This window comes from Myotis davidii, unplaced genomic scaffold (genome assembly GCF_000327345.1).
Source record: "Myotis davidii unplaced genomic scaffold, ASM32734v1 scaffold97, whole genome shotgun sequence".
NCBI lineage: Eukaryota > Metazoa > Chordata > Mammalia > Chiroptera > Vespertilionidae > Myotis > Myotis davidii.
In genome coordinates, this window is record NW_006289392.1 from 1,435,576 (window position 1) to 1,452,788 (window position 17,213).

At 42.8% G+C, this 17,213-nt stretch overlaps 1 protein-coding gene across 1 annotated transcript; it reads left to right on the forward strand.

The window, feature by feature from the left end:
• Positions 1-1,649: 1,649 nt before the first annotated feature.
• REXO2 (RNA exonuclease 2) lies at positions 1,650-14,287 on the forward strand. Its single transcript, XM_006761542.2, has 7 exons — positions 1,650-1,861; positions 2,837-2,920; positions 5,858-5,935; positions 6,511-6,622; positions 8,372-8,480; positions 10,311-10,364; positions 13,865-14,287. The coding sequence occupies exons 1-7, from the start codon at positions 1,715-1,717 to the stop codon at positions 13,992-13,994; spliced, it is 714 nt and encodes a 237-aa protein (XP_006761605.1). The 5' UTR covers positions 1,650-1,714; the 3' UTR covers positions 13,995-14,287.
• The last annotated feature ends 2,926 nt before the right edge of the window (positions 14,288-17,213 follow it).

A 17,213-nucleotide genomic window follows, 5' to 3' on the forward strand; every position in this document is an offset into this window, starting at 1 on the left:
CTTTCTTGGCCCTATACGCTTGATGTTAATTAACAATAGCAGTTTTTATGGTTTCACAACAGATTTGAAAAAAAAAAACACAAAGTCTCTTAGAGTGCGTAGCTTTGAGATAAATTCCATTAAGGAAAAGAGAAAGAAGCGATTGAGTCCACTGTGGGACAAGGCTGCTTTCAGATTCTAGGGCTCCATTTTCTTGAGTCTGTCCACTCTCTTCTTTACACCGTTATGATTTGTTAATTTGACGCATACATTGCTCTGCTTTGGGGCATTAATATTTAAGATTACTAATCTAATGATATTACACACAAAAAAACCAGTAAACTGTAAATCTTACATTATAATGCCATTCACCTAAAAGTAGGCTACAAATGAATAAAAAGCTACAGCAAAACAATGTGACTCATCAGGCAATGCAGTTCCAACTAGACACATTCTGCTTAATGAAAGTCTTCACACTGTATGTGTATAATCAGTGCACTCAATTCGATGACCCTTCAAAGAGAGTGTCTCTGAGCCTGGGCTGGCGGTGGGTTGGGTACAACCAAGGAGTTAAAGGTGAAATCCACTCTATTGTTACAGTCTCATAAGGCAACAAAGTTTCTCTCTCACCAAGCCAGCTCACCAGGTAGGAACCCCTATGGGAAGGATCACAAGCTCCGTAATTAGTGGCAATATGACTTTCAGGAGAATATATAGAGGATACAATTCTAGGCTGAATCCCATGCTTGTGACAAAGTTGCACTCTGCACAGAATTTTGCTACTGAATAGCCAACATTTAAGAGACTTGAAAGGTCCTGTTGGTGGCCATCTGTACTTGTGGAAATGATGGAGTAAATATAGTTTCATTATAACCAAAGTAACCCTGGCCTGGTAGCTCAGCTGGTTAGAGCATCCTCCCAATAAGCCAATGTTGCCGGTGCCACAATGAGCCTGGAGCCTAAGGCAACGGTGTTGCCCCCCAACCCCTCCATCTCTCTCTCTGTAAAAACAACAAAAAGCAAAGCAGATTACAGAGCAAATTTAGCAGTTTTTAGTTCTTTTTTATTTAATTTGCCTTCTGGATTCGTCATACAAGGTCTAGATTTAACTTGGAAAACTTGTAAGGGAGGAAGAGTCGTCATTACCAGAGATACCCAACAGCTGAACGAAACAGACACCATCTCTCTGGAAGAAACATGGACTAACTCTTTGCCAATGAAAGAAAGGACTTCCACAACTAATACGTATCAAACGAGAAAATACCCAATGTGCCTAGTGGAGGGGCAGTTAAGTAAAAAGAGGGGTGAGGGAGGGAGCGCGCGCACAAAAGCAAAGATATATTTGACCCTCCTAACCTACAAATAGATAACCAGGTCTTTTTTGACCCAACAACGTAAGGAAGTTCTTTGACAACTAGGCAGTTTACAACTAATCCAAACTCAGGAAATGACTCTTCGAAACGAATAAACTTAGTTCTGAAAAAACCAGCGCGTCCAATAACCTCTGAAAACACGTGGCGGGGGCGGAGAAATTGGTCGCAATAACAGGCGAGACTCTAAGTCCCATCATCCCATTCGGCAGTTAAGCCGGGCTGTTTAGGGCGAGCCGGCGCCCTGGATGCTGGGACTTGTGGTTTTGGCTCCTGAGCCTCCCCGCGGGTTTGCGACGTTTAGCGACTACCGCGCCTGCGCCAGCGCCGGCTGAGGCTGGGGGAGCGGCTGCGCGTGCCGGGCGATGCTAGGCGGCTCCCTGCGCTCCGGGCTGTTGCGAGGTGTGGGTGGGAGCCGCGGGCAGTTCGGGGCGCGGGGTGTCCGCGAAGGTGGCGCAGCCATGGCGGCGGGGGAGAGCATGGCCCAGTGGATGGTCTGGGTGGACCTGGAGGTGAGTGAGGTCGGTGTGGGTGAGGGCAGGCGAGTGCGGTTGGTGTGAGCCTGTCCGGGGAGAGCGGCGGGGGTCTGGGTCTCGGAGGTGGCAGGTGAGTGCCTCCCGGGAGTGGGCGGCGCGGGGCAAGGCGGGGGGCAGGAGTTCTGCGGGTGTTGGGGTGTTGGGAACTCTGCTGGACTCCTAGGTTTCCTTTCAGAAGGGCGGAGTCATCCATATGGCTGCTCCCCCTTCCCTCCCCCCACCCCCCAACTCGCTAAGTCCGGTCGCGTTGAGCTTAGGCTCACGGCTAGGGGTGGGGTGGGCCGGCGGCTCTGCTGGCCCCACTTCCCCGGCCTCGCGGGACCCCGGGTGGCTGGAGCTGGACGGGACTCCGGAGATGACTCAGCCTTCCCCTTCATCCCATAAACCAGGAAACTGAGGCCCAGAAAGAGGAGTCCGCTCAGTCAAGCCGGGCTGTGAGGGAGCAGCTGAGCTGGGAGGGGACCCCACTTTTGTTCCCTTGGGGTTTTCCACACTCCTGCCAAGCACATCCCTGTCCTTGCAGCCTGGGTTTTCTCAGATATGAAATGAGGATAATAACAGTACTTTTTCTACATTTGATTGCGATGAAGATCAAGCCGTGTAATCAGTACGAAAACTTTGTAAACTCTGCAGAGACGTGGCGATGTCGGTTATCTGACGCTGCCAGAATTGAAAGCTGTCAGCACGCAGTGTTGCTTATTTTGCATCTGTCCTAGAGTAGAACCAGGCTGCCTGACACAGAGCAGGGTTTTGGTAAATGTGAATGAATAGACGACTCATGTTGAATGCTTTGAGGGCTCGCCCGGGGAGCGTCATTGTCTCTTCTATCTTGGCTGTGGGATATGAATTGAGTTTGCCTGAGGGAATTCCTGTTAAATGAACTTGGGTAAAATAGTCCAGAAAGATGGTTTATGTGTGTTATGTATAATAGATGTATATTTTTTATTCCAGATGACGGGATTGGACATTGAGAAGGACCAGATTATTGAGATGGCCTGTCTGATCACCGACTCTGATCTCAACATTTTGGCCGAAGTACGCAATGCCCCCTTATTCCCGCGTACTGTTTAGAGTATATTGGAGATCCAAAGATTGTTTTTCCCTATCTCTTTATTTAAAAAATAAGATTAAGGTACAGAGTAATGTGCTAGGTCATGCATGATAAGGTTGGTACTAGAACCAGAGTAATTCATCTCACAGCCTAATTATTTTTCAATAAGCCATGCCCTAAATGACAGAAACATAAATGTTACCATTTTCTGAGCACTTACTGTGTGCCAGGCACAACTCTCTAAGTGCTTTACATGGATTCACTCTTAATGGGAAGAATGATTATAAGGTAGGTACTGTTATACTCATTTTATGGAGGAGGACATGTTGGCACAGAGATGTTGGGTAATTTGCCCAAGGCCACCAGGCTAGTTACTGCAGGAGCCAGGGGTTTAACCCAGGCAGTCTGAATGACGTGCCCCTAACCAGTAAGACAACCAACTATACAGTGCCACCAGGAGTGGTGACTCACACCAAAGCTGACATCTTTCTATCATAACTTTAAATTTAACTTGACTCCATATGTCCAGGTTTTGCCTTTTCAACTAGGACATGTGATTTTTCTGGACCTGTCTGGAGATTTTAGAGAAAATCTGTTGGTGCAGAATCTCTTGTTGACATTGGACATGATTAAAGTTTTAACATGATGTCTTAACCGAAACATTAAACAAAACAAATAAAACACACTTGTTGCCTTTTGGGCACTCATGAAACATTTAATAAGTGTGTGACAGCATCTGATTGGTAGAGGGTGAATCCCTGGCGTGGAATAACTCTGTTTCAAGTTGTCAGCAATAATCAGAGGCAGTGAGAGACTAGAGTAGAAACACAGTAGGTATGTTTGTGGGAAAGAGGGTCTTGTTAAAATAAGTTCCCAGAGGGTAGGGTTGTTGTGTTACTGGCTCTGGATAGGTTTAATAAATCTATAGTTAAGACTTACTTTTCCTGGGTGGGGAAGAGTGGAGAAGGCATTTATAGAGGAATTGCTACTTTTGTAGAGCAGCAGGCATACCTCCTGGAGTCCCCCTGAGCGATCAGCTGCAGGAGAGGCATTAGACTGACTTTCTTCTTGTAACAACTAACTTTAAAAAAATCTTTAAATAAATAATGTAATGTAAATAAATAAACAAAGCCCCGAGGTTTAGGTTTGGTGGTTTTACCCTGCCACTTGGCATTTACTGGAGATGAATAGTGAAGAGAAGTGCCTGTACTTACCAGCCCTGCTTGAAGGAGAGAGTTTCCCGTAGACTGTTGATATAATGTGAAATCCTGACAGTTTAATGGACCAGTCAGTTGATGTGGACCCTGGAGGAAATTTGGGCCTGTTCCCCAGCTGCCGATGAGTGCGACATTTGTAAATAGACTCAGTCAGATGAGGATAAGGATGTTAAAAAAAAAAAATGCTTAGGGGCTGTTGGCACTAGAGGGTCAGTTCCGTGGAAAATAAGTCTTATTTTTGTATATGAGTTTGAGGGAAAATGTCTTATGCTGGTAGAAGAACAAATATCCTACTCTGGAAATTTTTCTGTGGATGGCTTCCTGGGGTCTGGACTAAGTTAGCCTTAGATTGATAGTAGTTTTTTCCATCAGAGTTGTTAGAACTGTTTTTTACAATATAAGGTTTGTGCATGTATGTGTGTTTTTAAATGGTATCAGAGCACATTTTTTGCTTCATGGAGTTTACCATTACCAGTTTTTTTATTTGGTTAAAACTTGTTAGTTGTAGAAGTGAGGCGTATTTTAGTCAAATTTTAGCCATTCCTTTCAGTGACTGCAAACTATTTTTACCACCTTAGTAGTAGTAATACCTTGGATTTATAGTACTTTTCTTCTAGAGAGTTCAAAGAACTTTCAACCTATAATTTCTTTTATCTTGTTAACATCCCTTTGAGGGAAGGGGGCCAGTTTATAGCTCCATTGTCCGGAAGGAGAAACCAAGGCCAGCTGACTTGCAGTGACGACTTAAGTCGGGCTGTTACTGCTGGGTCTCAGTCAAGACACTTGCAGTTGAATGTTCTATTACAGGGACTGAGAACTCAAAGGCACTTTCATTTTTCAGTTGTAAACAGTTACCTTTTTAATATGAGAACATAGTTAAACAGTATAACTTTGTCATATATATCTATATCTATATCTATCTATCTATATATATATATATATATATATGCACACACACACATATTAGGATATTGTTTTTTCTTTTTCTTTATTTCTTTTTAAAATCTTTATTGTTGAAAGTATTACATATGAAGGTATTGGTTTTTCATCCTGTTCTTCTGCTCTATAATATTCCCCAAAGTTTATGTACTTTCTTGGTATTTTTCTTGGTATTTTGTGTGTGTATACACACACACACACACACTATTTTTTAAACAACCGTAAGTGAAATCACATGCGTGTGTATGCTGTTCTGCAATTTTCATTTTCAGTTAGCAATATAGACACTTCAAAATGAACTCATAATCAGGGGTTGGCAAGTTTTTTTTTAAAGAAGACCAAATATTAAATATTTTAGGCTTACAGTGCCATATACCTCACTATTACCTTTTTGGTTGTTTGTTTTACAACTGTTTACCAATGTAAAAAGCATTCTTAGCTTTTTGGCAATAAAGCAAAAAAAGTCACAGGCTGGGCTATAGTTTGTTGACCCTGATAGATAACTAGTTCTTCTCAGTAAGCAGTTGTTTCAGTTGTGTGTGTGTATGTGTGTGTTCATTGAGTCTGTTTTGCCACTTTAAACGGTGCTGGAATGAATGAGGACCACTTCAGAGTTAACAGATAATTGTTAACAGATAACAGTTAAAGACTGCCGTTCCTTTCCCTGGTATATATATTTAATCCTTAAGATAGTTTCAACTTAACCTCAGAAACCAAGGCGATCCCTGTTGATTCTGGATGACTAATGGCTTTTCCCATCCACAGGGTCCTAACCTGATTATAAAACAGCCAGATGAGTTACTGGACAGCATGTCAGATTGGTGCAAGGAGCATCACGGGAAGGTAACACTATCCAATAGCAGGATTCCTGCCCTGGGGATCAGTAGCAGCATCTGAACCCGATACCATTGGTGGACGGTATTGTAAGGCGGGTTAGCAGAAGATTGCTTGGCGAGCCTGGGAAGCCGCCTTTTTGTTTGCTCTCCACCTCTGGGACCTCTCGAGATCATCTTCTCCGCAGGTCCTCTTTTTTCCTCTCCTGCATTCAGTCTGTTGCCACCACATTGTGGATTGTCAAGTATTGCTCAGATCAGTCTTTGGATAAGGTTAGACATCAACTTTCAGACAAGGGGGAATGCAGCTCTCCTGTTGATATAATCTCTTCCCAGAGATTATGTCCTTGGACTTCAAGTAGCACCTTTGTTGACTGTGTGGAAATGCTAGTAACTATCAGGAACATAGCTTGACTTGAATTCTTAAGAAAAAAATCTGTGCAAAGATAGATAGCAGTGTCAGTTTAAACTTGGGCTCTATAAATGGTCTTAAGTATTTGCTCATTTTAGAAGTGAAGTGTCATTTGGATGCCTTTGAATACCGACTTCATGTGTTTTTGGCGGGGCGGGGATTCTCTCTTGCAGTCCGGTCTAACCAAAGCAGTGAAGGAGAGTACAGTGACATTGCAGCAGGCAGAGTATGAATTTCTGTCCTTTGTGCGACAGCAGACTCCTCCGGGGCTCTGTCCACTTGCAGGTAAAGTTCAATCCTTTGTGTGCCTTGTAGGTAGTTTTCCATTCTAGGAGCTCAAGAGACTGCCGTTCCAGAAAGATCAGCCAAGACCATCATGTCTTCCGCTTACCCTGATTTGGATTGTACATCTTACTTTCGTGTTTCAGTGTCCTTGTATAACTTATACATGAATATTGGGAACATGCCCTGAAACCTGATAAGAGGTCTGAGGGATTCAGACTAACTCGGTAAACATTTCCCCTGTATTTTTATTATGGAGAATTTTCAAATGTACAGAAAAGTTGGATTTAGGAATTGTTAACCTTAGGCCATGATTGTTTTACCTGTCTTTTTTAAAATATATTTTTTAAAATATACTTATTGATTTCAGAGAGGAAGGGAGAGGGAGAGAGAGATAGAAACATCAATGGTGAGAAAGAATCATTGATGTGTTGCCTCCTGCATGCCCCCTCCTGGGGATTCAGCTGGCAACCTTGGCATGTGCCCTTGACTGCTTGACCGGAATTGAACCTGGGACCCTTAAGTCCCAGCTAGGGGTACCTGTCTATTTTTGTTGGACATTTAAAAGTAAATTGCAGCCCTGATTGCTTTGGCTCAGTGGATAGAGCATCGGCCTGCGGACTTAAGGGTCCCAGGTTCGATTCTGATCGAGGGCATGTACCTCGGTTTCGGGCACATCCCCAGTAGGGGGTGTGCAGGAGGCAGCTGATTGATGTTTCTCTCTCATCAATGTTTCTAGCTCTCTATCCCTCTCCCTTCCTCTCTGTAAAAAAATCAATAAAATATATTTTTTAAAAAAGTAAATTGCAGGCACCGTAATACTCTATTTCTAAATACTTCATCAAACATTTCCAATTAGTAAGGACATTTTCTTATGTAACCACAATAGCATTATCACATTAAGATAATTAAAATTATTCAGTAACAGTTGCTATCTAGTCCACATCCAAAATGTCTGATTGTTTTTGAACCAGCATTTAATTAAGGCTCATGCATTTCATTTAGTTATTATGTTTCTTCTCTTAATCTAAAATGTCCACCTTTGTTTTTTTCGTTGTGACACTCACTTTTTAAAGAAACAAAGCTAATTCTAGGTTTTTGAAAGCAATGCCTTGTCAGGGAAGTTAATGTTTTATGGAGATGTATTTGAATTTGTATATGTAAATTGATATAGTAACTAACATTTTTCTTAAACATTCACAAAAAAGTGTTGACATTAAGTACTAGAGCATATATTGTATAAATTTTCCCTCTTGCCAATGGAGCTGATGTCTGTTTTACAGTTCTCATTTAAAATTTAATCTTTTTAATATAAATTACTGTATGGAAACACGAATGATATGATTTGTTAAAATTGGAATGTAAATAAATGTTTCAACTTATGTGATTCATTAAAAGTTAAATTTTTAGTGTTAGTGGTGTGGATTTTGTGACACTGGGAGAAAATTTGCACATCTGGTTGATATAAAAAAGTAACAGATAGACTTGTGCATTGTTTTAAGTATGTGGAAGGATAGATTTACCCTCTTGTCCAGATTTATCCTTTTGTTTACAAATTTATTTGTGAGCTAAACTAACTAAATACTCAGAATCTGCACTTGTAACCTAATCAGACACTCAAATCTTGAGGTGCTTTTAGGATTTGTTTGAATTAAAAAAATTATCTCCATTTCAAATATAGTTTATGAATTTTTATATCCTGTTGTATGCTACTAGAAATACATAGATGCGGTATACTTCGTGTCTTTCTAGGAAATTCAGTTCATGCAGATAAGAAGTTTCTTGACAAATACATGCCCCAGTTCATGAAACATCTTCATTATAGAATAATTGATGTGAGCACTGTTAAGGAACTGTGCAGGTAAGGGCTATATTGAGGAACCATTAAATTGTCTCATTTAGCATGTTTTTGTTTTTTTCTAAGGGTTTGTCTTTTTTAAAAAACAGGTTTTTATTGATTTCAGAGAGGAAGGGGGAGAGAGATAGAAACATCAATGATGAGAGAGAACCATTGATTGGCTGCCTCCTGCACGCCCCCTACTGGGGACCGAGCCTGAAACCTGGACACGTTCCCTGACTGGGAATCGAACCGTGACCTCCAGGTTCATGGGTTAGTGCTCAACCACTGAGCCACACTCTGGGCTCATTTAGCATGTTTAATTGAGAACTTGTGAAAAGTAATTGAATAGAGCTGTAAAACTTGGGATGCAAAGTGGACATTTAACTTCCTCAATCCGTAGTCACTTGGACCAGGACCTAAATTTATTCTGTGCTGGTGAGAATTGGGGAAAACAATGTCAAAAATCTTCCATATAAGTTTCATTAATTCAGAAAATCGAGTACCCATTCTGTGCCACGTGTTGGCTGATGTGCCAGGGACATAAATATATAGATGAAAAGCCCTGAAGTAGCTTAGAATTTAATGAGTTGACAGATGTGTAAAAAATTCACCCTAAAAATACACCGTTGGTGACTTCTCTAATGGAAATGTGCGTACAGAACATTGAAGGCCCCAGGGAAGGAGCCTCTAAGTGCTGGAGTGAGGGGACTGGGAAAACTAGGGGAAATGGCTTTTCAAGTTGAGATTTAAAGAAGAGTAGAAATTTTCTAGATATCGAGGAGGGGGCATTCTAGAGAACGGGAGGAGGTATAAAGATATGAGGGAGCAGGAAGATAAGGACAACAAAGTTCAAAGAATTGCAGATAGTTCATGAATGCTGGAGTGCAAAGCACAAGGTTGGGGAAAGTAGGAGATGAAGTCCCATTAGGGAGGGCTGGTATGCCATGCTGAGGAGGTTGGAATTCTCTTGTAAAGGATGGGGTTCCTTTGAAATGTTTAGAGCTGTGGTTCTCAACCTTCCTAATGCCGCCACCCTTTAATACAGTTCCTCATGTTGTGGTGACCCCCAATTTCATTGTTACAAATTGAACATAATTAAAGCATAGTGATTAATCACAAAAACAATATGTAATTATATATGTGTTTTCCGATGGTCTTAGGCGACCCCTTTGAAAGAGTCATTGGACCCCCAAAGGGGTCGCGACCCACAGGTTGAGAACCTCTGGTTTAGAGGAATGAGTGATGTGATTAGATCATACTGATTAGATGGTGGCAAGAAAAGGTAGGGAGATAAGAAAGGAGACTTGTATCATCTTGGAGAGAAGAATGAGCTAGGGAAATGACACTTGGGTGGTAGGGTAGGGAATAAAGTATTTGAGGAAGTCATTGGCTGGCATTGGATGTTTGAATGGGGGAGTGAGGAAAAGGAAGAGATATAAGAAGATTCTAGTGTTCCTAGCTTGGCAGTTAGGCAGATGTTCAGAGATACAGAGAAAAGTAAGAGAAAGTGGCTTTGGTAGATGGGGGAAGGGAGATCTTGAGGAGACTGGGTGTGGTTATATATAGCTGAGTTGTAAGTGTCTGGTGGATTTTTAGATGTCTGCAGCGATCAGTTGGACATCCAAGACAAACTCTGGAGACCGCTGGGCTGGAGTTAGCAGATGCAGGAGTCTTAGGCATCGATGAGCTTGTCCAAAGAGTACAGAGACTGAAGAGAGGAGAGGGTGGGAGATAGGCCCAGGCAAGGAGGCAACTTGATAGTCCAACCCAAATGCCTTTTTCAGTTAATAAGATGCTTGAGTGACTCAGTATATTTGAGACGCCTTTGAGAGTTCCATTTTTGCTGTGTAGACGCTGGTATCCAGAAGAATATGAATTTGCACCCAAGAAGGCTGCTTCTCACAGGTAAGTTTGCCTTCCGCTGCGTGGCTACTGGGCATGCCAGGTGCCTGGCTGCATGAAATAATGTCTCTTCCCCACTCCTTTTCCTTGGGGGAAAATAAAGGACAACTCACATAAGAAGAACTTTCTTTTGCTAAGACCAGCAGAAATTCTGGCCAGGATTCTAGCATCCCATTTATATATATAAAAGGCTAAGTGACCGTCTGACCGGCCGGTACATATGACACACACTGCCTACCAGGGGACAGACGCTCAACGCAGGAGACTTGGCAGTGGCGGTTCTCAAGTGACGCACCCCAGAGCCAGAGAGGAGGGAGTCCGATTCCTCATGGGGCTGTGCGGTTCCATCTTTGGCCATGGGTATGTTGTTGCTGTGGCACTGTCAGCCCCACATCTGGTTTACTGCTGAGCTGCGGTGACTTGGCAGTGGAGATTCTCGGGTGCCACACCCCGGAACCAGAGAAGAGGGAGCCTGATTCCTTGTGGGGCCACGCGATTCCACCTTTGGCCGTGGGTTATGTTGAGAAAGGCGAATAGTGATATTAAAATATTTCTTCTAATTTCCTTTCAGTGTGCGTGAATCAGTGCACCGGGCCACTAGTTCTGAGTTATATAGGGTCTTATGTCATATATATATATGTATATATGCATATATGTATATAGATGTTTTTATTGATTTCAGAGAGAGAGAAAGAGATAGAAACATCAATGATGAGAGAGAATCATTGATCGACTACCTCCTGCACACCTGCCCGTCCCAAACGGGATTGAGCCAGCAACCCGGGCATGTTCCCTAACTGGGAATTGAACTGTGACCTCCTGGTTCATAGGTTGATGCTCAACCACTGAGCCACACTGACTGGGCAGGTCTTAAGTCTTTATTGAAGTTTTCAAACTTTTAGATAACTTAGCTTGTAGGTATGTGAAATTGTCTAATTTTTCTAGTAATAAGCAGTATTAATTTCCTTCCCAGCAAGACTGTAGACTTGTAGCCATTTAAAATTAGAACACTTTGTGTATCTAACTTTGACACTTTAGTTTTTCAGATTGTTTCTTTTATGTTTGCAGCTTTAGGAACAAGTACATAAGGAATTTAAAGATCTTATGTATTTAGTGTCCTCTTTTACTTTTTGATTTCTGTAATCTTTCAGGAGGAACATACATCTTAGTGGGGGATATAGCAGCTGGCTTAAGGGCAGCATTTGGTTCATCCATTTACTGTGCTCCTACTCTGTGCCAGGAACAGTTACAGGCAAACATAGAAAGACAAAGTCCCTGCTCTAAAGAGTCTGGCATTCTTAGTTTTTTGTTTTTGTTTTCTTTAATTGGACTTGCATGGACTACAGCACAGTAATACATGGGGAGAATATTTTATCTGAAATAATTGGGGCTTGATGTGTTTCAGAATTTTTCAGGTTTTAGAGAGGCAATAGTACATCTGTGGTGATTATTATGTAACACTCCTAATAGGATCTGAGGCAGCACCACATAATCACAGACATTGATACTTCTGCAGTGAAATGTATGGGCACTCACACTGAATGGCATTATTGGTGACTATAAGTAGCCTCACATCAAGACTGGTCAGGTTTTACCACATCCTGGGTTATGAAAGTGCTTTGGGTTTTCAGATCTCTCTTGGATTTCAGTATTGTGGATAGGGTGTTGTGCACCTTGATTTAGCCAGAGACTATTTTATATATTTTATTGTTTTCAGAGAGAAAGGAGGAGGGGGAGAGAGAGAAACATCAATGATGGGAGACAATTATTGATCAGATGTCTCCTGCAAGCCCCATACTGGGAATTGAGCACACAACCCGGGCATGTGCCCTGATAGAGAATCAAACCATGACCTCATTCATAGGTTTGATGCTCAACCACTGACCCACGTTGGCCAGGCCAGAGGTGGTATTTTTTATAGTTTTAGCTCTCCACCACATATCTAGGACCTGGGAAGAAAGCAAAATTGTTGCCATACCACAGGAACAACTGAAGAGACCCGTGGCCCATCGTTCTGAGCTTACTGATTTACCTGTTTTATAATGCTGGTACCTGATTTCTCACACTGTGACAGATGAGAAACAGCTGTTGGAGGAGAAGAGAGGCCGTTAGATGGAGGCAGGCTGCCCCTGATTATAGCACAAACCATCACCAGAGAGGAGTAGATCCTCCTTTATGCTGTCTGATAATTGATGGTTATTGTGGTGATTGAGTCATCAGTCATGTTCCAGGGTGTTAGTGTGTTTTCTGCAGGGGCGTCACTAAGTATTGCTCATTGTCTCCCAGACTGTGCTTCATGAGTTGTTAATGTTTCTTCTTTTAAAATATATTTTGTTACTGATTTCAGTGAGGAAGGGAGAGGGAGAGAGAGAGAAATATCAGTGATGGGAGAGAATCATTGATTGGCTGCCACCTGCACTTGGCGGTGCCTGCAACCCGAGCATGTGGTCTGATCAGCCTGGAATCAAACTGTGACTCCTGGTTCATAGGTTGACGCTCAACCTCTGAGTCACACCAGCCAGCTGAGCTGTTAATTTTTCTGCAGATGTGGTCATTTAAGTTTTAGGAATACTGTGTATAGTACAACCTTTTCTTGGCAATTCATAGTACACGTTGTGCATTAAATGCTTTGCAAAGGATTTCAAAAAGGAAATTTTTTTTAAAAAAATATATCTTTATTGAGTTCAGAGAGGAAGGGAGAGGGAGAGAGAGATAGAAACATCAATGATGAGAGAAGATCATTGATTGGCTGCCTCCTGCACGTCCCCCATTGGGGATCAAGCCCACATGCCTGGGATCAAGCCCACAACCCAGGCATGTGCCCTTGACCGGAGACAAACCCAAGACCCTTCAGTCCACAGGCCAATGCTCCATCCACTGAGCCAAACCAACCAAGGGGTCAACACAATGAGCCAAACCAGCCAGGGGAAAAAAAAAAAAAAAAAAGGAAATTTTTAATCTAGTTTTTCGTAAGCTTATTTGAGCCTGGAATTCTTTTTTTCTGTGGAATGCATCACTATCTTATGGAATTGTTTTGGGAGACTAATTTCATATATTATATATTTTTAAAAAAACATTTTAGAAAAGCACATATGCTTTACTGAAATTTCCAGGTTTTTTTAAAGATTTTTTTTCTTGATTTTTTTAGGAAAAAAGGGGGGGGGGGAGAGAGAGAGAGAGAGAGAGAAAGAGAAACATCAATGAGAGAGATACATCCATAGGCTGTGAGAGAGACACATCTATCGGCTGCCTCCTGCACGCCCCCTACTGGGGATACAGCCTGCAATCTGGGCATGTGCCCTTGACCAGGAATCAGCAATCTTTCCATGCATGGGATGATGCCCACCCAACCAACTGAGCCACACCTGCCAGGGCAAAATGTTCCAGTTTTTTATGTCAGCTAGTGGCCTGTTCTTAAGTTATTCATACAAAGTTGTGCTTTGTAAAGTGATCATTGTCTCTGCTCTGGGCATTTCAATTCAGTATAGTATGTTTGCTTGTAGGGCACTTGATGACATTAGCGAAAGCATCAGAGAACTGCAGTTTTACCGAAATAACATCTTCAAGAAAAAAACAGATGAAAAGAAGAGGAAAATTATGGAAAATGGGGAGAACGAGAAGACTGTGAGTTGATGCCAGTGTTCGTGCTGCCACCACAGTTCTCTGGAGCAGCTGCTGGTGGTTTTGTTCACGCGGAGGCTTGGCAGAGCACCTTCTCTAAGTTAACCCGCAGCTCCCGGTTGTGCAAGCAGACAGCACCTGAAATACTACTTTTCTCCTAACATGCCGTTTTCATTTATGACACAGCAGCACCATATAAGTACCAGGTCTTGTCCACCCCTTGGTACAAATCTGCATTTGCTTTTAGGCCATTTCTTTTGTTTTGTTTTTTTAAAAGAATAAATCTAGTTCTATTGAAATGCAAACCTTTGTGTACCATCTATTTTTTAGTAGTTTAATCATTAATAAACGACGACCCTTTCTTTCTTTTTAACTGGTATGGCTAATGTTTAAGTCCTCATAGTGCCATTAGGGACAGATTAAGTTTCTTAAGGGAAACAAGAAGGGAACTTGTTCTGCTTTGCTTTACAAGTCTAGAATAGAACAACTTGAAGTAGATTCAGAGAAGCAGATTTGGGTTCATTGTTACAGTTATCGGATTAACAGAGGCTTGGAATAGCTACTCTTCACTATATTCAAGAAATTCAAGTAAGTAATCAGACAGGGATTCTCTAGGTAATAACTCAGGTTTATTGAGTAGATACTATGTGCATGGCTATCATTCTGCTATATTTATAGAACGCAAATATGTATAGGTGGCTGCCCTAGGTCTGATGGTCAGTAAGTATTTGAGAAGGGATTTCGGTTTGAATATCTTAACTCATAAGATCCTAGTACTAAAGTGATTCCTTAGCCGGAGTGTCCATTAGAATCATGTGGAACACGTCTCATTTCTCCTTAAGAAATCAGACTTGGGAAAGGCCCACAGGTGACCTGTCTTTCCTAGAGGACCATTGGACTGGAAGACTTGAGTAGAGATCTCCAGTTCCATTCCAACTTGATGATGGCCGCTGTGTGAGTGAACATAGCAGTGGGACCCTACTGTGGAAGAGTTACACAGAAATCGCTAGATGGCACACCAGAATTCTCTCCCAGTTTCATTTACTAACAGAGCAGCCTCAGGAGTGGAGAGAGGTTTTAGTGTAACTTTTCCCAAATGTGTAATTTCAGGCCCAGTTCACAAGTGTATGTGTGAAGTGATGAAAGCAGAAGTCTGCTGACTTCTCTGGCCGTTTGCAATGGCCTGGGCTTCAGCCCCTGTCCCGACGTCAGTGTTTTGGAAGACAGGATTGTGTAATCGTTGAGAACCGGGCTCGCAGTCAGACTCTGGGCTCACACCGAGCTCCGTGACATGCAGAGTTCCCTTTGGCAAGTTCACTTTTCTGAGCCTCAGTTTTCTTTTTTTTAAAAATATGTTTTATTGGTTTTTTACAGAGAGGAAGGGGGAGGGATAGAGAGCCAGAAACGTTGATGAGAGAGAAACATCTATCAGCTGCCTCCTGCACACTCCCCACTGGGAATGTGCCGCAACCAAGATACATGCCCTTGACCAGAATCGAACCTGGAACCCTAGAGTCCGCCGACCGACGCTCTATCCACTGAGCCAAACCGGTCACGGCAAGCCTCAGTTTTCTTATCTATACAATGAGAATGAATGGTTAGAAGTAAATGAAATGCTGCTCCCAGTAGTGTAGTGCTGAGCCCCGTGCCTGGCACAGTGAGCGCTCCTGGAGGTAGCTAACACGTCATGGAAATGGCTGGTCTCAGGCCAGGACCTCTGTGAGAGGGGCTGTGCTGGCCGGGGCGTTGCCTCAGTCAGGGCCACTCCATGCCTGTGACTGCATGATGCTGAGGACTGTTATGAACTTCACTGACAGTGTGACTTTGATGGGCTTAGTGCTTCTCACTAAAATTTGGCAGGATAGTCTTTGTCCTTAGTTGACTCTCAGGAATGCTATAAATTGTAAGAAAAGATGAAAACACGAGGATTGCGAAAGGTTCGCAGGAGCAGATACTGCTGTAATTGCTGTAGGATTTCTCCCACATAGCTGGCCTGTGTGTCATGTTAACGGAGCCCTACCATTTAGTTTTGTCTTTCCTTTTTTTTTTGTAAATTCTGACCCGGGGATATTTTTCCCATTGATTGCTTAGAGTGGAAGGAAAGATGGGAGGGAGGGAGAGAGAGAAACATTGATGTGATCGATTGGTTGCCTCCTGCACGGGCCCCGACTGGCCAACTGGGGCCGGGAATCAAACCTGCAACCTTTTGGTGTGTGAGCAACACTCTAACCACTTAGTAACACTGGCCAGGGCCCATTTAGTTTTCTTACGAGTTTTAACTCCTGGTGTTCAATTTAAATCTTGTGTCACATGAATGGCCAGCTGATTTAAGTTTCTGTTTGGTATCTTCATTACATAGCAGAATTCTCCGTTACCCGTAATGGAGCATGTTTATTTTTAGTGAAATAATTGATGGCCTGTGAGAGAAGCCAGTCTGGTCTGATGCAAGTCTGTGTGAAGACATGATGGTTCAATGGTTAGTCCATTATTCATTAGTTTGCTTACAAATAAATATCCATTTGTAGTGCAGGTAACTATGATTTCACAGGGAATCCTGAAGCTATGAAGTAATTTCTGTGAAATGAACTGCAATGCAAATTGGTTTAAATATATCTGCAGCCTTAAAAGTGATCAGTGTTTGTTTAGCAGAGTTTGCCAATCCAGTGCTCCCGGGGGCTGTTCAGTCAGTGGTTCCTTCTGTCTGTGCTGTAATTATCCTGCAAGCTCTATTCTTAGGATCACCCAGGATGTTTCCCTGCCTGCACTCAGGAGCTGCGTCTGCTGTGGTGAGTCTCAGTGTTCCTCCAGAGCTCATGATTGCCTAGCCCAGTGATGGTGAACCTTTTGAGCTCGGCGTGTCAGCATTTTGAAAAACCCTAACTTAACTCTGGTGCTGTGTCACATATAGAAATGTTTTGATATTTGCAACCATAGTAAAACAAAGACATATTTTTGATACTTATTTTATACTAGAGGCCTGGTGCACAAAAATTTGTGCACTTGGGGAGTCCCTCAGCCTGGAACAGGGCCCATCAGGGTTGGGGCGCCACCCTCTATCACCCACAGAGCAGGGCCGATGGGGAGGTTATGGCTCTACCCCGTAACACAGAGCAGGGCCCGTGGGTTTGGGGGTTGGGGCACTGCACCCTGTCACAGAGCCGCAGGGTGATCAGGGGGTTGGGGAGCTACCCCCATCAGGCACAGAGCAGAACTGCTCAGGGCCTGGGGGCC